Source organism: Microcebus murinus, chromosome 8 (genome assembly GCF_040939455.1).
Source record: "Microcebus murinus isolate Inina chromosome 8, M.murinus_Inina_mat1.0, whole genome shotgun sequence".
Taxonomy (NCBI): domain Eukaryota; kingdom Metazoa; phylum Chordata; class Mammalia; order Primates; family Cheirogaleidae; genus Microcebus; species Microcebus murinus.
Window position 1 is genome coordinate 81,841,191 of NC_134111.1, and position 18,341 is coordinate 81,859,531.

Here is an 18,341-nt window from a genome sequence, read left to right on the forward strand (position 1 = left end):
AATGTGAGGGTCATAGGGTTACCAGAAGGGGAAGAAGACAACACTCAAGGGTTGGACAAGCTATTTGAAGATATAATAGAGGAAAATTTCCCAGGCCTTGCTAAAAATCTCAATATACAAGTTCAAGAAGCTCAGAGGACCCCTGGGAGATTCAATGCAAACAGGAAGACGTCACGACATGCAGTCATCAGACTGACCAAAATATCAACTAAAGAGGCCCTTCTAAGAGCTGTAAGACGAGAGAAGCAAGTAACATAAAAGGGAAAGCCAGTTCAAATAACACCAGACTTTTCTACTGAGACTTTACAAGCAAAGAGAGACTGGGGCCCCATTCTCACACTCCTGAAACAAAACAATGCCCAGCCTAGAATCTTATTCCCTGAAAAACTAAGTTTTGTATATGAAGGAGAAATCAAGACATTCTCAGATAAGCAAAGATGGAGGGAATTCACCAAGACAAGACCAGCCCTTCAAGAAGTAAGTACTCAAAACAGTGTTACCCACGAATCAGCACAATAAACACTCATGAATGTAAATCAACTCAAAGCTAAAGATCAAAGCCCAGACACTATAATGGCTCAAGAGAGAAAACAAAGCAACAAAGTTCAACCCAACATAATGAACAGAAATCTGCCCCACCTATCAGTTATCTCAATAAATGTGAATGGCTTGAACTCCCCATTCAAGAGATATAGGCTGGCTGAATGGATAAAAAAACACGAGCCAAGTATCTGCTGCCTTCAGGAAACACATCTAACCTGCAAGGATGCAATTAGACTAAAGGTAAAGGGGTGGAGAACGATATTTCAAGCAAAGGGAAGCCAAAAGAAAGCTGGCATGGTGGTGCTGATTACAGATAACTTAGTCTTTAAATCAACAAAAGTAATAAAAGACAAAGAAAGTCGCTATATAATGGCGAAGGATACAGTTCAACAAGAAGACATAACAATTCTAAATATATATGCACCCAACCTTGGTGCACCCAGATTCATAAATCAAACTCTACTTGATCTAAACAAATGGATAAACAACAACACCATAATAGTTGGAGACTTTAACACCCCACTGACAGCACAGGACAGATCCTCCGAACAGAAAATCAACAAAGAAATAATGGACTTAAACAGAACCCTAGAACAAATGGGCCTGACTGACATCTACAGGACATTCTACCCCAAAACCACTGAGCATACATTCTTCTCATCAGGTCATGGGTCATTTTCCAAGATTGACCATTACCTAGGAAACAAAGCATGTCTCAAACAATTTAAAAAAATAGAAATTATACCATGTATCTTTTCAGATCACAATAGAAAAAATGTAGAAATCGATCCTAACAGGAGTCCTCATTTCTACACAAAGACATGGAAACTAAACAACCTTCTGCTGAATGATCACTTCATAAACGAGGAAATCAAGATGGAAATCAAAAGATTCTTTGAACTAAACAACAAAGGTGACAAAAGTTACCAAAACCTGTGGGACACAGCTAAAGCAGTCCTGAGAGGAAAGTTTATTTCCATAAATGCCTATATCCAAAAGTCGAAAAGATCACAAATAGACAACCTAATGAATCATCTCAAAGAGCTGTAAAAAGAAGAACAGACCAACCCCAAACCCAGCAGAAGAAGTGAAATGATTAAGATCAAATCAGAACTAAACAAAATTGACAACAGGGAAACTATATGGAAGATTAATAAAACAAAAAGTTGGTTCTTTGAAAAAATAAAAAAAATTGACACACCATTGGCTAGACTAATGAAATGCAGAAAAGAAAAATCTCTAATAAACTCCATCAGGAACAATAAAGGAGAAATTACAACTGATGCCACGGAGATACAAGATATAATATATGAATACTACAAAAACCTCTATGCACAGAAACTGGAAATTGTGGAGGAAATGAACAATTTCTTAGAAATACACAGCCTCCCTAGGCTCAACCAGGAAGAAATAGAATTCCTAAACAGACCAATATCAAGTACTGAAATTGAAACAGCAATAAAAAACCTTCCTAAAAAGAAAAGTCCTGGACTAGATGGTTTCATACCTGAATTTTACCACACCTACAAAGAAGAACTGGTGCCTATCCTGCATAAATTATTCCACAACATCAAGAAGGATGGAAATCTCCCCAACACATTTTATGAAGTGAACATAACCCTGAGACCAAAACCAGGAAAGGATGCAACAAAAAAAGAAAGCTACAGACCAATATCCCTTATGAATATAGATGCAAAAATTCTCAACAAAATCTTAGCCAATCGAATCCAGGTGCTTGTCAAGAAAATAATTCATCACAAAGATGTGGGCTTCATCCCAGGGATGAAGGGATGATTCAACATATGCAAATCTATAAATGTAATTCATCATAAAAACAGAAGCAAAAACAAAGACCATATGATCTTCTCAATAGACGCAGAGAAAGCATTTGACAAAATTCAACACCCTTTTATGATAAGAACGCTCAACAAAATAGGCATAGACAGGGCTTACCTAAAAATGATACAAGCCATATATGACAAACCCACAGCCAATATCATACTGAATGGGGAAACATTGAAAGCATTCCCACTTAGAACTGGAACAAGACAAGGTTGCCCAGTATCTCCACTTCTGTTCAACATAATGCTGGAAGTCCTCGCTACAGCAATCAGACAAGTGAGCGGAATTAAGGGCATCCAAATGAGAGTAGAAGAGATCAAACTCTCACTCTTTGCTGATGACATGATATTATACCTAGAAAACCCCAAGGAGTCAACCAAGAGTCTCCTTGATCTGATAAATAAATTTGGTAAAGTCCCAGGATACAAAATCAATACACACAAATCAGAGGCATTCATATACACCAACAACAGTAAAAGTGAGAACCAAATCAAAGACTCAATTCCCTTCAAAACAGAAACAAAGAAAATAAAGTACCTTGGAATATATTTAACTAAGGAGGTAAAAGACCTCTACAGGGAGAACTATGAAACACTGAAGAAGGAAATAGCAGAGGACGTAAACAGATGGAAGAATATACCATCCTCATGGGTCGGCAGAATCAACATTGTTAATTGTCTATACTACCCAAAGTGACCTACAGAGTCAACGCAATCCCTATCAAAATACCATCATCATTTTTCACAGATATAGAAAAAATAATTTTACACTTCGTATGGAACCAGAGAAGACCCCGTATAGCAAAATCAATCCTAGGCAATAAAAACAAAATAGGAGGTATCAATTTACCAGACTTCAAACTATACTACAAGGCTATAGTCATCAAATCAGCTTTTTACTGGCACAAGAACAAGGATATTGACCAGTGGAACAAACAGAGAACCCAGATATAAAACCATCCTGATATAGCCAACTAATCTTCGACAAAGCAGACAAAAACATACACTGGGGGAAAGAATCCTTATTCAATAAATGCTGTTGGGAAAATTGGATAGCCACATGTAGAGGACTGAAACAAGACCCACACCTTTCACCTCTCACAAAAATCAATTCACGCTGGGTAACAGACTTGAACCTTAGGTGAGAAACTATTAGAATTATAGAGGAAAATGTTGGAAATACTCTTCTAGACATTGGCCTAGGCAAAGAATTTATGAAGAAGACCCCAAAGGCTATCACAACAGCAACAAAAATAAACAAATGGGACCTGATGAAATTAAAAAGCTTCTGCACAGCCAAAGAAACTGTCAAGAGAGCAAATAGATAACCCACAGAATGGGAGAAAATTTTTGCAAGCTACACATCTGATAAAGGGCTGATAACTAGAATCTATTTAGAACTCAGGAAAATCAGCAAGAAAAAAATCAAACAACCCTATCAAAAAATGGGCAAAGGACATGAACAGAAACTTCTCAAAAGAAGACAGAATGGCCAACAAGCATATGAAAAAATGCTCAACATCTCTAATCATCAGGGAAATGCAAATCAAAACCACAATGAGTTATCACTTTACTCTAGTGAGAATGGCCTTTATCAAAAAGTCCTCAAACAACAAATACTGGCGTGGATGCAGAGAGAGAGGAACACTCCTACACTGCTGGTGGGATTGCAATCTAGTTCAACCTCTGTGGAAAACAATATGGAGATACCTCAATGTGATACAAGTAGATCTACCATTTGATCCAGCAATTCCACTACTGGGCATCTACCCAAAAGATCAAAAGTCACTTTATGAAAAAGACACCTGCACTTGAATGTTTATAGCAACACAATTCACAATTGGAAAGCTGTGGAAACAACCCAAGTGCCCATCAATTCATGAGTGGATTAATAAAATGTGGTATATGTATACCATGGAGTACTACTCAGCTTTAAGAAACAACAGTGATATACCTCTTGTATATTCCTGGATACAGCTGAAACCCATTATACTAAGCGAAGTATCTCAAGAATGGAAAAACCAGCACCACATGTACTCACCAGCAAATTGGTATTAACGGATCAACACCTAAGTGGACATATAGGAGTAACATTTATTGGGTATCGGGAGGGGGTAGAAGGAGATGGGTGTATAAACCACAACAAGTAAGATGTGCAACGTTTGGGGGATGGACACGCTTGAAGCTCTTATTCGAGGGGGGAGGGGGCATAGGCAATATAAGTAACCTTAACACTTGTACCCCCATAATACGCTAAAATAAAAAAATAAATTAAAAAAAAATTTGTGCTCAGGGGCTGCAAGTATTAACAGGGAAGACATAATCATCACTACAACCCTCCCTCCCCCCAGTATGAAGGAAGATAGTTGGGTGCATGACCAAATAATACTCTGGGTCTCAACCAATCATCTCTACTTTTATCAATTTCATATAAAATAACCTCTGATCTAACTGATTGAATGTATTTCTTGACTTATTCTTGATCAAACATTTAGGTTTATTAACTTAAGTCTTATAAGAAATAAGCCCACTACCCTAATTCAAAATAGAACTATTGATACTATTATTACTATTACTATTGTTACTATTCTAATATAAATGATTTGTATATCTAAAAACCCACACCTGTTTGTATGGAAAACTGCATTGGAAATTCTAACCTTGGATACAAGAAGCCTTTGTTGTCCTTTCCCAATGGGATAAAGAACTCTCTTTGCCAGGAGTTAGGATAGCTTCAGTTACCTAAGGCTGAGACACCAACAATGTAGGGCCCAAGGTTACATGGTAATTGGGTATACAGAGTATCAAGAAAGGGCTGAAGAAGCATGTGGTCAGATTAACACTTTTCTTTAATTCTTAATTGCAAGTGAAATTTTGAAGAATGCTATTAGCCACATTTACATTTTAAGATTTATACAAGGATATTATTCTGATGAGCATTTTCACATCTCGTCTATCTATGCCTGACAATGCATTTTCTGGATCTAAAGATACATCTATATTCTAGTTATATTAAGCAACATTATCAAGGATTAAAAAAAAGCATAGGTTCTCCAAGAATAAACTATAGTGTCCCTGTAATGAATAAGTAGGCTTATACAGCAAAAGATATTACTCATCTAGAAGAATAAGGGAGCCAAACATTTTTAAACAGTCTTAGAAACTACGTGGAGTTTTAACAATTGTTGATATGGGCTAACAATTCATAGGAAGAAGCAGTCTCAAACAACTCATGAAAGATTCAGATCAGATGTTTAACTCATGCTTGTGAAAGACTCAGCATTAGCACTTAAGAGAAAACTACCAAACTTATATTTATACTCATTTAAATAGTGCTAAATATGTGCATCTTTTCCTTCCACTTTGTGCTTCAGCTTCCCCAAAGAAAATGGGGTATGAATGTTAAGTAGGAAATATATATAAAGCATTAGAAGTTAAAATTATACCTGCTACATAATAATTGCTTAATAAATATTAGCTATTATTATCATTTGACATTCTCATTAGAAATTAGTATTATAAAAAGAGCAGTGTAAAGTAAAAATGCGTACTAATTTATGCTTTTTAAAATCCTGTCTAGCAAAGGAATCATAACCTCTGAAAATAATTCTAAATAATTATTCCAATCTTTATACTTCTCTTTCTTTCATTTTATTGCTCTGGCAGAACAACTAGTATAACAGTTGCCTACAAAAATGTGGAGGATAGAAAGAGTACATAATGAATTCATAGAGGCAGCTAAGGTTTCTAGGCAGAATGTGCAAAATACAAAATGGTTTCATTTAATTGCCTATGATAAAGTATGGATGAAGTAGGATGAGCTTTAAAAGAAGCTGTTATGTTTTCAGGCAGAGTTTAGAGGAAATAGAGCCAAGACTTTTTAGGTTCAAAAGTAAGACTGTTTCCCATTTCCAGCTACTCCAAACAGCAAAAGGTTCTCATAGTAAGAAATGACATCAGTGCAAAGATCAAATCCTCACACTTGAGGCCAGGAGTTTAAGACCAGCCTGGATAATATAGCAAGACCCCGTCTCTAAAAAAAATTTTAAAATTAGCCTAGGCTGGGCATGGTAGCTCATGCCAGTAATCCTAGCACTCTAGGAGGCCGAGGCGGGAGAATTGCTCGAGGTTAGGAGTTCAAAGCCAGCCTGAGCAAGAGAAAGACCCTGTCTCTACTATAAATAGAAAGAAATTAATTGGCCAACTAACATATATATAGAAAAAATTAGCCAGGCATGGTGGCGCATGCCAGTAGTCCCAGCTACTCAGGAGGCTGAGGCAGGAGGATCGCTTGAGCCCAGGAATTTGAGGTTGCTGTGAGCTAGGCTGACGCTACGGCACTCACTCTAGCCTGGGCAACAAAAAATTAGCCAAGCATCATGTCACACACCTATAGTTCTAGTTACTTGGGAGGCTAAGGTAGGAGTATCACTTGAGAACAAGATTTCAAGGATACAGTGAGCTATATTCATGCCACTATATATTCATGTCACTGCATCCTAGCCTGGGCAAAGAGCAAGACCCTATTTCTCAGAAAAACAAGACACAAACCCCCCAAAAACAAAATCTGTGGCCTAAGTGTCAAGATCTCAAAGATAAGACAAATCCCAAATTAACAATCTTTTGTGATTAGTGATGTTTGTATCCTATTTAAGAAGTCATGTACTCCAAGGACATGAAGACATTCTTATGGTTTCTTTTAGAAGTTTTATCATCTTCTTTTCACATTAAGGTCTATGATTTACCTTCCTTTTTCTTGAAGGGTACATGTTTGCAACTGAGTAGTTCTATCAGTCTATTTCCTGCCTGTAAAATTTTGGGGGTCTGCCAACCTTTCATTTTGTCTACTCTTTGTTCCCCCTTCACTTCAAGCTGTTAGTGTTTCTGCTGGTATAAAATTTTCAAAAACTTCATGGGACTCCCACACATGTCAAGAGGATTCATGTTATTAAACAAAAGGGTTCTCCTGAGATTCTTTCTGTATGACCCTATTTCTATTCCTGGCTTCTGCTGAGATGGTTGATTGGATCCATGCATTATATACCTAATCTCTTCAGCAAAAGTTTGCCCATGCTCTGGGTTATCTTCAGAGCATGCTATATTGTTTTTTGTAATACTGAGAATTTTCCAAATCATCAAGTTCTGGTTCCTTTTTACTTAACAGTTTCTTACTTATCACTTTCCTGTTACATTTTACTAGAAGCAGCAAGGAAAAGCCAGATAACAAATCCTATACTTTGCTTAGAAATTTCCTCAGCTAAATATCCAAATTTATCACTTAAAAGCTCTATTTTCCACCCCACAGTAGAATATAACTCAGCCAAGTTCTCTACTACTTTATAACAAGGATCAGCTTTCCTCTAGTTTCCAGTATCATATTCCTCATTCCCTTGTGAAATCTCACCAAAAGCACTTTTAACATTCATATTTCTGACAACATTCTTTCATGATGATATTATCTGAGATGACAGCAGCTTTGTCTTCCATTCTCCTTACTTCCTTCTGAGTTCTCACAAGAATCTAGGCTTTTCCTATCATGCAACTTAACATTCTTTCAGCCTTTGCCTGTTACCCAATTCCAAAGCCACTTCCACAATTTCAGGTTATTTGTTATAGCAGCGCCCTGCTTCCTAGTACCAAAGGCTGTGTTGGTTTCCCAGGGCTACCATAATAAATTGCCATAAATTGAGTGGCTTAAAGCAACAGAAATTTATTCTGTCATGGTTCTGGAGGCCAAAAGTTTGAAATTGAAGTGTTGGCAGAGCTACACTCCCTCTGAATGCTCTAGAGTAGAATCTTTCCTTGCCTCTTTCAGCTTCTGTGGCTCCTGGCATTCTTTCACTTGTGTTAGCATGACTCAAATGATTTTATCTCGAGACCCTTAACTTAATTACAACTACAAAGACCCTATTGACAAATAGGCTCACTGTATTTGCTAGGTCAGCCATAATGAAGTACCACAAATGAATGCCTTAAATAACAGAAATTCACTGTTTCATAGTTCTGGAGGCTAGAAGTCAGATCAAGATGTTGGCAGTGTTGGTTTCTTTTGAGAACTAAGAGGAAGAATCTTTTGGGCCTCTCCCTTAACTCCTGGTGTCTACTGCCAATTTTTTATGTTTCTTGGCTTGTAGAGTCATCATTATGACCTCAGTTTTGATCTTCATATGGCATTCACCCTGTATGCATGCATCAGTGTCCAAATTCCCCCTTTTAAAAGAACATCAGTCATACTGGATTTGAGCCCACCCTAATTACCTCATCTTAATTAATTATATCTGTAATAAACCTATTTCCAAATTAGGTCACATTCTGAGATGCTAGGGCTTAGAACTTCAACATATGAGTTCTTTGGGACACAAATCAACCCATAACAGTCACATTCCTAGGTACCAGAAGTTAGTGCATGGACATATCTTTTGGGGGATATAATTCTGCCCACTGTAGCAGTTGTTTTGGTTTTTCTCTTTCAACACATTATTTCATTCCTCTTTCTTTTTTCTTACATGGTTTCTGATGAGAAGTCGGCTGTAATTCTTATTGTTCTTCTATAAGCAAGATGTTTTTCTCTATGGATTTTTTCAAGATTTTCTTTGTCTTAGTATTTTTGTGGTTTGAATATGTTATGTCTAAGTGTGTGTTTTAAAATATTTATCCTGTTTGATGTTCTCCTAGAATTTCCTAGATATGTAGTTTGGTGTTTGTCATTGATTTTGGAAAATTCTCATTCACTATAACTTCAAATATTTCTTCTGCTCTGTTCTCTCTTTCTGGTATTCCAATTACATATCTGATCCATCATCTGAAATTGCCCCCAAATTCTTAGCTGTTTTCTTCTTGTCTTTTCATTCCTTTTTCTCTTTTCATTTCAATTTGTGATGTTTCTATGACCTATCCAAGCTTGCTGATTCTTTCCTTGGCCATGTATAGACTACTGATGAGACGAACAAAAGCATGCCTGACAGGATACAGTGTTTTTGATTTCTAGAATTCACTTTTGATTGTTATTAAGAATTTCCATCTCTCTGCTTACATTATGCATCTGTTCTTGCATGTTTTTTTACTTTATCCATTAAAGACCTTAACATATTAATCATACTTATTTAAGATTTTCTGTCTGATAATTCAAGCATCTTTGTCATATTTGAGCCTGGTTCTAATGATTACTTTGTCTCTTCAGAGTGTTTTTCCTAGCATGCCTTGTAATTTTTTGTTGAAAGGTGAAATGATGTATCATGTAATAGGAGCTGAGGTAAACAAGTCTTTATTGTGGTGTTATGTTAATCTGGCTAAGAGTTGGCTATGTTTAATGTTTGTTGTGTCTGTAGGTACCAGAGACCTCAGATTCCTCTAGTGTCCTTGTTTTTTGTCTCCTTTGTTGACTTTTGACTTCCTTAAGTATTCCCTTTCAGAATCTATGCCTTGCAACTGTAACCTGTTGGTATAGTGGTAATGTGGGGGAAGGGAAGCATTCTATTATATAATCTTATGATTAAATCTCAGCCTTTTAGTGTATCTCTGTTCCTGAGCTGTGACCTTAACAAGTGTCTTATTTTCCATCCCCACTCCTCCAGTGAGAGAAGATGGCTACAGGGAGTAGGAGTGTGAGACGTGCTCTTCCCCTACATGGTATAAGGCTCTGATAAAATCTTTTCCCCAAAAAAGTAGCCTTTGTAAGAGATGCTCTGGCTTATTTCACCATGGTTATTCTTCCCTTCCATGGTAAAGCCACTAGGGATCTGCTGGCTCTTCACTGTGAGAACCTAGTGGGGTACCTAGAAGTAAAGTCCATGAAAGTGTTGGGGCCTTCACAAGACTGTTGTCCCCGGAAGTTTCTCACTCTAAAGCTCGTCAACACTGCACCTCAAGTAATTCATCAAAATTACCATTTAAGTGTTCCTTCCAGCTTGTTTATGGTTGTTGTGGCTTCTGCTACAGGTAAGCAAATCTTGGCTAAGACTCTTTGGATTTGCCTGTCTCCATATTTTAAGGGGGCAGTTTGCCCTGCAACCTCAATTCTTTGATGGTCCCATGAAAAGGCACTAATTTTCAACTTGTTCGCCCTTTTCTTGCTATAAGAACAAGAGTGGTGATTTCCAATTTCTTTACATGTTGGAGCTGAAACTAGATGTCTCAGTAATGTTTTTAATAGTATGATGTTTTTTGTAATTTATATATTTTTCCCCTAGTTGTTGCAGTGGGAGTGATGATTAGCCAACTACCTACTATATCCTACCTACTACCTAGAGAAGACTCCTGCCTCTCTCTATTGCCTTTTTTTCCCCATTGGTATCCTACTAGAGAATTAAGAGCTATAGAAAATGATTTAAATTATTTCTCAATTCTTCCAAGAATGGTACATAGCTAGTACCATTCTAGAAGAGGAGTTAATTTATTACATACAGTGGATGCCTTAGTCATTTTACCCCTTAATATGTCAATGTGTTTTCTAGAATAGGGATATTTCCTTACATAGCTCAAAAATAATAACATCTAGAAAATTCAACATTGATAAAATATTTTTGTATAAACTACCATCAAGAGTCCAGTTTTCTCAATTGCCTCAATAATTTTTTCCCTCCAAAAGAATTCTGCTCTAGATAATATATTCATTTAGGTGTTAGTTTTTGTCTTTTCTTTTCCTTTTTTTTGTTTTTTGGAGACAGTGTTTCATTCTGTCACCTGAGCTAGAATGCAGTGGCATCATCATAGTTCACTGCAACCTCAAACTCCTGGGCTCAAGCAATTCTCTTGCCTCAGCTTCCCAAGTAGGTAGGACTACAGATACATGCCACCATGCCTGGCTAAGTTTTTTATTTTTTGTGGAGACAGGATCTTGCTCAGGCTGGTCTGGAACTCCTGGCCTCAAGCAATCCTCTTGCCTCGGCCTCCCAGAGTACTAGGATTACAAGGCATGAGCCACTGCACCTAGCCTGCCAGTTGATTTTTAACAGTCTATTTCTGATTTGGGCTTAGATGTTTCCTCATGATTAAATTCAGGTTATGTATCCCTGGCCAGAATACTACATAGTGATATTGTATCCTTACAGGAGGCATTAGTTTTGATCATTCAGGCAAAGTATTATCTGATTCTCTATAATATCATTACTATGTGCCCCTGGCAACTGGGGGCAGACATTTTAAAATAAGACCATGCAAATATCCTGTTCTCATCAAACTTCTTCTCAAGCCTGATCTCAGATTTAGTACCTATCAGTGATTCTTGCCCGATGAATCTTTATTGTGATGATTGCAAATTGACTCTCTGATTTATCACTTATTCCATATTTATTAATCTGCATCCTACTTACAGAAAAGTCTTCCCTTTTCCCAACTTATCTCTTTGTCTATCTTTCATCAGTATGGATTCATGTGTTCCTATTTTTTCAACGTTTCAATACTATCTTTATTTATTTTGATGCTCAAATACTCCTAGGTTTGGCCAATAGGAGCCTCTTTTCTAGCTAGCTCCTGTGTTCTTTTCAACATCCTTCTAACCATGTTTTGAACACTTACTTACTTTCTGGTACCATTAAGATGTTCCAGGCTAATTTTTATTAATCTCTTTTCTAAATGGTCTGGTATTTATGAATACTTTGATCAGAGAAATCCAAAGCCTACCATATTGGAGGTATACTGGAATTCCAGGCTGTAGGCTTCAAAGCCTTGGTTTGTCATACTGGACCAGGTTTGCCCAGGAGATAGATGTACAGCTGGAACAGCAAGGGTACTCACAGACGAAACCTCTCCTCCTATCTGGGACCTTGTGCATGAGAGACACTGATACAGACAGTGGAAGGAATAGAGACGAGTATCTGATCCTCATTAGGAAAACTGTACATTTCTACAATTTGGCCTATGTCTTAAGCATCAGGTTAAAAAGCAGGAACAGAGACCACCAGCCTCTCCAACTGAGGATCCTGCATTTGGAAATCACTTGTGAGACTCTCAGTGAAGGTGAAGTCCCATGCCCAATTGGAATTATCAAGGGCTGAGGTGGAAGGTAGCTGTAGAAATCTGAAACCACAGGAAGCAAAGAGTAAAGATTGGTAGATATTCTGGGTAAAGTCGGCATATTCTTCTTGGCTGGAATAATCTGGTTTGGTTGCTTTGATGATTACTATTACTGTTGTTGCTGCTGTTACTGATGCTGCTGCTGCTTCAGTTTGAATCACCTGTTCCTGAACCAAACCTTCACTGTTGACTCTGGTAGGTTGAGTTTCAAAGCTAGTGTCTTCCGGAGATTTTTATCTGGGAGCATGGTCTAGCCAAACAGAGCCTCCAACTCTTCATACTGTTTATGAGTGAATGAGGTACATTCTTGGTGCTTCTTCAATATTGTAGGATCATCAAGTTCATGCAGAAATCACTCATGGTGGTGGTAAAAGGGTCTGGCTGGGGGATCTCTGGGACCATTCTGTTCATCCAGGGGTTCTGAAATCTGAGATGGAAGGACTGTCATAAATCCCCTTGGAGTGCCCATTTTCAATCCTGCTTGGTGTGTCTCTCTGGAAATGCAATTTCTTTCTTTCTTTTTTTATTTCAGCATATTATGGGGGTACAGATTATAAGGTTTCAATAAATGCCCATTTCCCCCCTCCCCCCACAAGTCTGAGTCTCCATCATGACCATCCCCCAGATGGTACACATCTCACTCATTATGTATGTATATACCCACCCCCCTCCCCCCACCCACCTGCCCAATACCCCATTACTGTAGTACCTATGTGTCCACTTAGGTGCTACTCAGTTAATACCAGTTTGCTGCTTGTTTTTCCATTCTTGGGAAACTTCACTTAATGGTATGGGTTCCAGCTCTAACCAGGAAAATATAAGATGTGCTATGTCACCATTGTTTCTTAGAGCTGAATAGTACTCCATGGTATACATATACCACATTTTATTAATCCATTCTTGGATTGATGGACACTTGGGCTGTTTCCACAGCCTTGCAATTATGAATTGTGCTGCTATAAACATTCGAGTGCAGGTATCTTTTTTGTAGAGTGTCATTGGATCTTTTGGGTAGATGCCCAGCAATGGGATTGCTGGAGCAAATGATAGAATCACTTGTATCGCTTTAAGGTATCTCCATATTGCTTTCCACAGAGGTTGAACTAGATTGCAGTCCCACCAGCAGTGTAGGAGTGTTCCTCTCTCTCCGCAACCACGCCAGCATTTATTGTTTGGAGATTTTTTGATAAAGGCCATTCTCACTGGGGTTAAGTGATATCTCATTGTGGTTTTGATTTGCATTTCCCTGATGATTAGAGATGTTGAGCATTTTTTCATATGTTTGTTGGCCATTCTTCTGTCTTCTTTAGAAAAGTTTCTGTTCAAGTCCTTTGCCCACTTTTTAATGGGGTTATTTGATTTTTTCTTCCTGATTTTCGCGAGTTCTAAGTATATTCTAGTTATCAGTCCCTTATCGGATGCATAGGATGCAAAAATTTTCTCCCATTCTGTAGGTTGTCTGTTTACTTTCATGACTATTTCTTTGGCTGTGCAGAAGCTTTGTAGTTTGATCATGTCCCATTTATTTATTTTTGTTGCTGCTGTGATTTTCTTTGGGGACTTCTTCATAAACTCTTTGCCCAGGCCGATGTCTAGGAGAGTGTTTCCAACTTTTTCTTCTAGAGTTCTAATAGTTTCATATCTTAGGTTTAAGTCTGTTATCCAGCGTGAGTTGGTTTTTGTGAGAGGTGAAAGGTGTGGGTCCTGTTTTAGCCTTCTACAGGTGGCTATCCAGTTTTCCCAGCACCATTTATTGAAAAGGGATTCTTTTCCCCAGCGTATGTTTTTGTCTGCTTTGTCAAAGATGAGATGGCTATATGAGGATGGTTTTATACCAGGATTCTCACATCTGTTCCACTGGTCAATATTCCTGTTTTTGTGCCAATACCATATTGTTTTAATTACTACAGCTTTGTAGTATAGTTTGATATCTGGCATATTAATGCCTCCCATTTTGTTTTTGTTGCCTAGAATTGCTCTTGATATTCGGGGTCTTCTTTGGTTCCATACGAAGCGTAAAATTATTTTTTCTATATCTGTGAAGAATGCTGATGGGATTTTAATAGGTATTGCATTGAATCTGTAGATCAGTTTGGGTAGTATAGACATTTTGATGATATTGAGTCTACCGATCCACGAGCATGGTATGGATTTCCATCTGTTTACATCCTCTGCTATGGAAATGCAATTTCTTTAGTAGCCAGGCTAATCTTATTCATTTTCCGCCTCAGCCCTGGAAAACAGCCATTACTCCAAAGACATCTGGTTTCTTTTAGTAGAGGATGATATTAGAAAACAAGATATGAATGCCAGGTGTATTCATTGCCATCAGGGTAAGTTTGAGTCTGTGCTGTCCAATTTGGTAGCCATTATCCACATGTTATTATTTAAGTTAATGAAAATAAAATAAATTAAATATTTAGTTCCTCAGTTGCATAAGCCATATTTTATGTGCTCAATAGCTACATGTGTCTAGGAGCTACATATTGGACAGCATAGATATATAGAGCATTTGAATTATTTCAGAAAATTCTATTGAACATCACTTCTCTAGACTCCTGCAGTAGGCAAATTTAAGAAACACACATACACATTCATGAGTTCCCACTCTCCATTGCTTTTTAAATATTTTCCTATGTTCTATTACATTAATTCTTTAACATAATAAACAATTATTTTATTGAGCATATACTATTTTACTGGTACTGTTCAAGGCCCTGTGGATCCAGAAATATAGTCCCTGTTCTCTAAAAAGTTACAATTTAGTAAGAAATGAAAAAAATAGATTATTATAGAATAATATGATAAATTCCAACATAATGAGGTTAAAACAGGGTGCTATAACAATATGTATCCAATTCTGTGGATGTCAAAGAAGGCTTTCTGAGAGAAATGACATTTAATTAAAGTTTAGGCAAATAACTATTGGCCTGGAAATTTGGAGGATAAGTTAAGGGTGCCGGCATTTGCTATTCTCTGTCACTTTTTTTCACCTATGTTCCGATTATTCACTTAAAATGTTTTCTTTTCCCCATACCCTTCAAATCTCTGCTTATCTTTCAAAGCCCATCTTTTATATGTATACCTTACTATCTCTAACCAGAAAAACTCCCAAATATAATGTCTTTATTGATTTCAGGCCCACAAAGGATTTGGTTTATTTTTGTTATAAATATAATGGGTAAGAACATGAGCTTTGAAAGTAGACTTATTGATTACTACTTAATCTGACCTTGGACAAATTACTTTATCTCCCTAAATCTCAATTTCTGTACCTGATGATGGGATTAATAATACCTAATAGTTATATGTTTAATGATTAAATAATGTACTGAAAATGCTTAGCATAGTAATGAATATGGTAAACTATGTAGGCTACTAGTAACAATAACCCTACAACTGGTTTCTCTTCCTGTTTACTGAAAGTTTTAAATTGCTCAGACCTTGCCAGGCCAATCTTTACATTATCAAAGCATATATTAGTTTAGTAAAATCTAGCAAACCACTTACTCAGCAGATTTCTTCCAGGCAGAATACTATGACATATTAATAGGTAAAATATTTTAGATAGATAATTCTATTTATGACTATGAAATCACAAAATCACATATCAAAAATGTTATTTATCTATTGTTTACAGCAACTTTAAGTAAAAATTATTAAATAAAATATAATTTCATATATAAAAACTTTAAATAAAAATAATTTTCCCATTAGGTTGACTTAGGTAAAATATTTTTAAATTATGAAATAAAACAATTTTTAAATTATAAAATAAAATAATTTTTAAAGAATATTTTCAAAAGGGTAAACCACCAAATGGTAAAAATTAATCTTTTAATAAAACTTAATTTGTCAGAATCCACATTCCTATTTATAATTGGATCCTGATAAAAGCTTAAATTGAATGGAAAAAAGCATCGTGATTTTTACACAAATATATCTAAAATAGTTAATGTAATGATAATCAGAAATAATATTAAATAATATCAAGAATTTTTTTCCTTTCCTATATTATTAAGAAATCTAAAAGAATGGAGGGAAATGCATGTCATACAGCAAGAACTAGAGACAACATATTTTGCCCTTCATCACAGCATGCTTAGAGGTACACTGAAAGAAGTATTGTTTTGTTTATAAAATGAAAAATATGTTTTTCCAAATGAATGCTTTTAATGAAGTATATTTTATTTATATAAAGTGAAGTAAAAACATCTAAAGTTGCACTGCTTATGTTGTAGAAGGAAAAGGGACGCTCACCAAGATTAATAAATACCAAACCTAAAAAGGAGAGCAATGTCATTTCCTCCAAAATAACTGACAGCTGTCTTTCTTTACAAAGCTGAGCAAATATTCATAAGACAGATATAGAGTACATTTGTGTTTCCCTTATAACCCTTACATTTTAAAAATCCTGACATTTAATTTTCTTTCAAATTAGTTTAAGCATAATAGTAGATTCTTAAAAACTGGGGATGTGAGAAGTTCCAATGCACACTGCCATGTTTAAAAAATTATTAAATCCCACTTATATATTGTTACTATGTATTATATCATTAATTTTTAAGTTTTCTACATGTAATTATTCTAAATAACTGTGTACAATCCACATCATCTCGTATATGAAACAACACTGGCTGTGAAACCTTTGATCATGTTTTCCAAAAGGTGGCCTTACCTGTGGAGTCCAATAAAAAGTAGGGCTCAATCTGTAGAGTTTTCGTTTGTGGAAACTCTGAAGTGGCCTTGTTCGGGCTGCTGTACTCACGATAGTCAAGGATGGAGATTTCAATCTTGTCCTGTCTTTTCTCCTTTTCTTACTGTGCTTCTGGTTAAGAAACCAGCTACTGGAGGAAGAGAGCTCATCTAAATTCTCTGAAGCACTGAAATGCCATAAAATAATTGGGAAGTAGGAAGGGGAATAAAACAAAACAAACAAACAAAAAAGACAAAGAAAGCTAAATTTAAATTGCCTTGGTCTATTATAACAAGAATATTAATTTAAGCCAATTTTGCGGTAACAATTGATATTAATGGGGAATTACATATTAAAGTGGTGAAAATAATTTCTACTTCTATTTTCTCCTGCAAAACAAATATTCCATAAGGTAGGAAATGCTCACGAGTTCACTAGTATGTCAATGTTCATTGTAATTCAATAATTAATGTATATGATATAGTGTTTAAACTATTTACATCAAATTCTTTTTGCATATAGGTGAAATTACATAGATTAAAGGCTTAAAAAATGCTAAAGTCTCATCACTGCATCATTAGTTGCCCTTATTTTTTTAACCACATTTTCCTCACAGCATGTTGTTCTTATAATAACCACTACATATCATTTCAGTAAATTTTGAAGCACAGCTACAACCTCACTATATTTTAGGATTTTTTTTAAAACTTCTAATAATACAGAAGCTACAACTGTAAAATAATGAAATGGATCACACAAGCTACATATGAAAAGATGCATAATAATTTTATAGTTATTATTCATATTAATTTTTAAACATTATATTTAAATATTTCAAATATTTTATATTAGAATATCAGGAAGTTAACCCTCATAAATTTGCCACATAAATTTAACTTCATTTATACTAGTATATTAGGTTATTAAGTATGAAATGTCTGATTTTTTTAAGTACTGACTCGACAGTTAATATCTGACATTTCACTTTGACACTTCTTGTTTTGTTTTTGTTATGAAGGTACGTCATCAGTCTTTCAAATGCACATTTTAGCTTGTGCTTATCTTTCAAAATTTTTACAGCAATTTTTGTGAAACCATGGATAAAAAAAAATTTTGTGTTATTTTCAAATTTGAGTTCCATTATGGAACCAATGCAGTGCAGATAGCTTCAAATATCACTGAAGTGTTTGGGAAGGATATGGCTAAAGAATGCACAGTATGTTGATGGTTTGAGAAGGTCTGTTCTA

At 36.0% G+C, this 18,341-nt stretch overlaps 2 protein-coding genes across 7 annotated transcripts in view; both read right to left on the minus strand.

Annotated features, from left to right (window-relative positions):
• KANSL1L (KAT8 regulatory NSL complex subunit 1 like) overlaps positions 1-18,341 on the minus strand; it is a 133,675-nt gene that overhangs the window by 34,341 nt on the left and 80,993 nt on the right. For 5 of the 6 annotated variants that reach the window (XM_012751455.3, XM_012751446.3, XM_012751450.3 and 2 more), the window contains one exon: positions 17,077-17,281. In XM_012751455.3, coding sequence (XP_012606909.2) covers positions 17,077-17,281 — 205 coding nt within the window. The remainder of the gene's footprint in view (positions 1-17,076; positions 17,282-18,341) is intronic. The other variant, XM_012751454.3, reaches the window with a different exon arrangement.
• On the minus strand, positions 7,881-12,744 carry LOC142872282 (arginine-fifty homeobox; the record flags this gene model as incomplete). The annotated part of the gene is given in 3 exon segments (XM_076005355.1): positions 7,881-12,185; positions 12,188-12,372; positions 12,375-12,744. Coding segments are annotated over 3 exon segments (756 nt in total), but the record flags the coding sequence as incomplete, so codon positions are not given.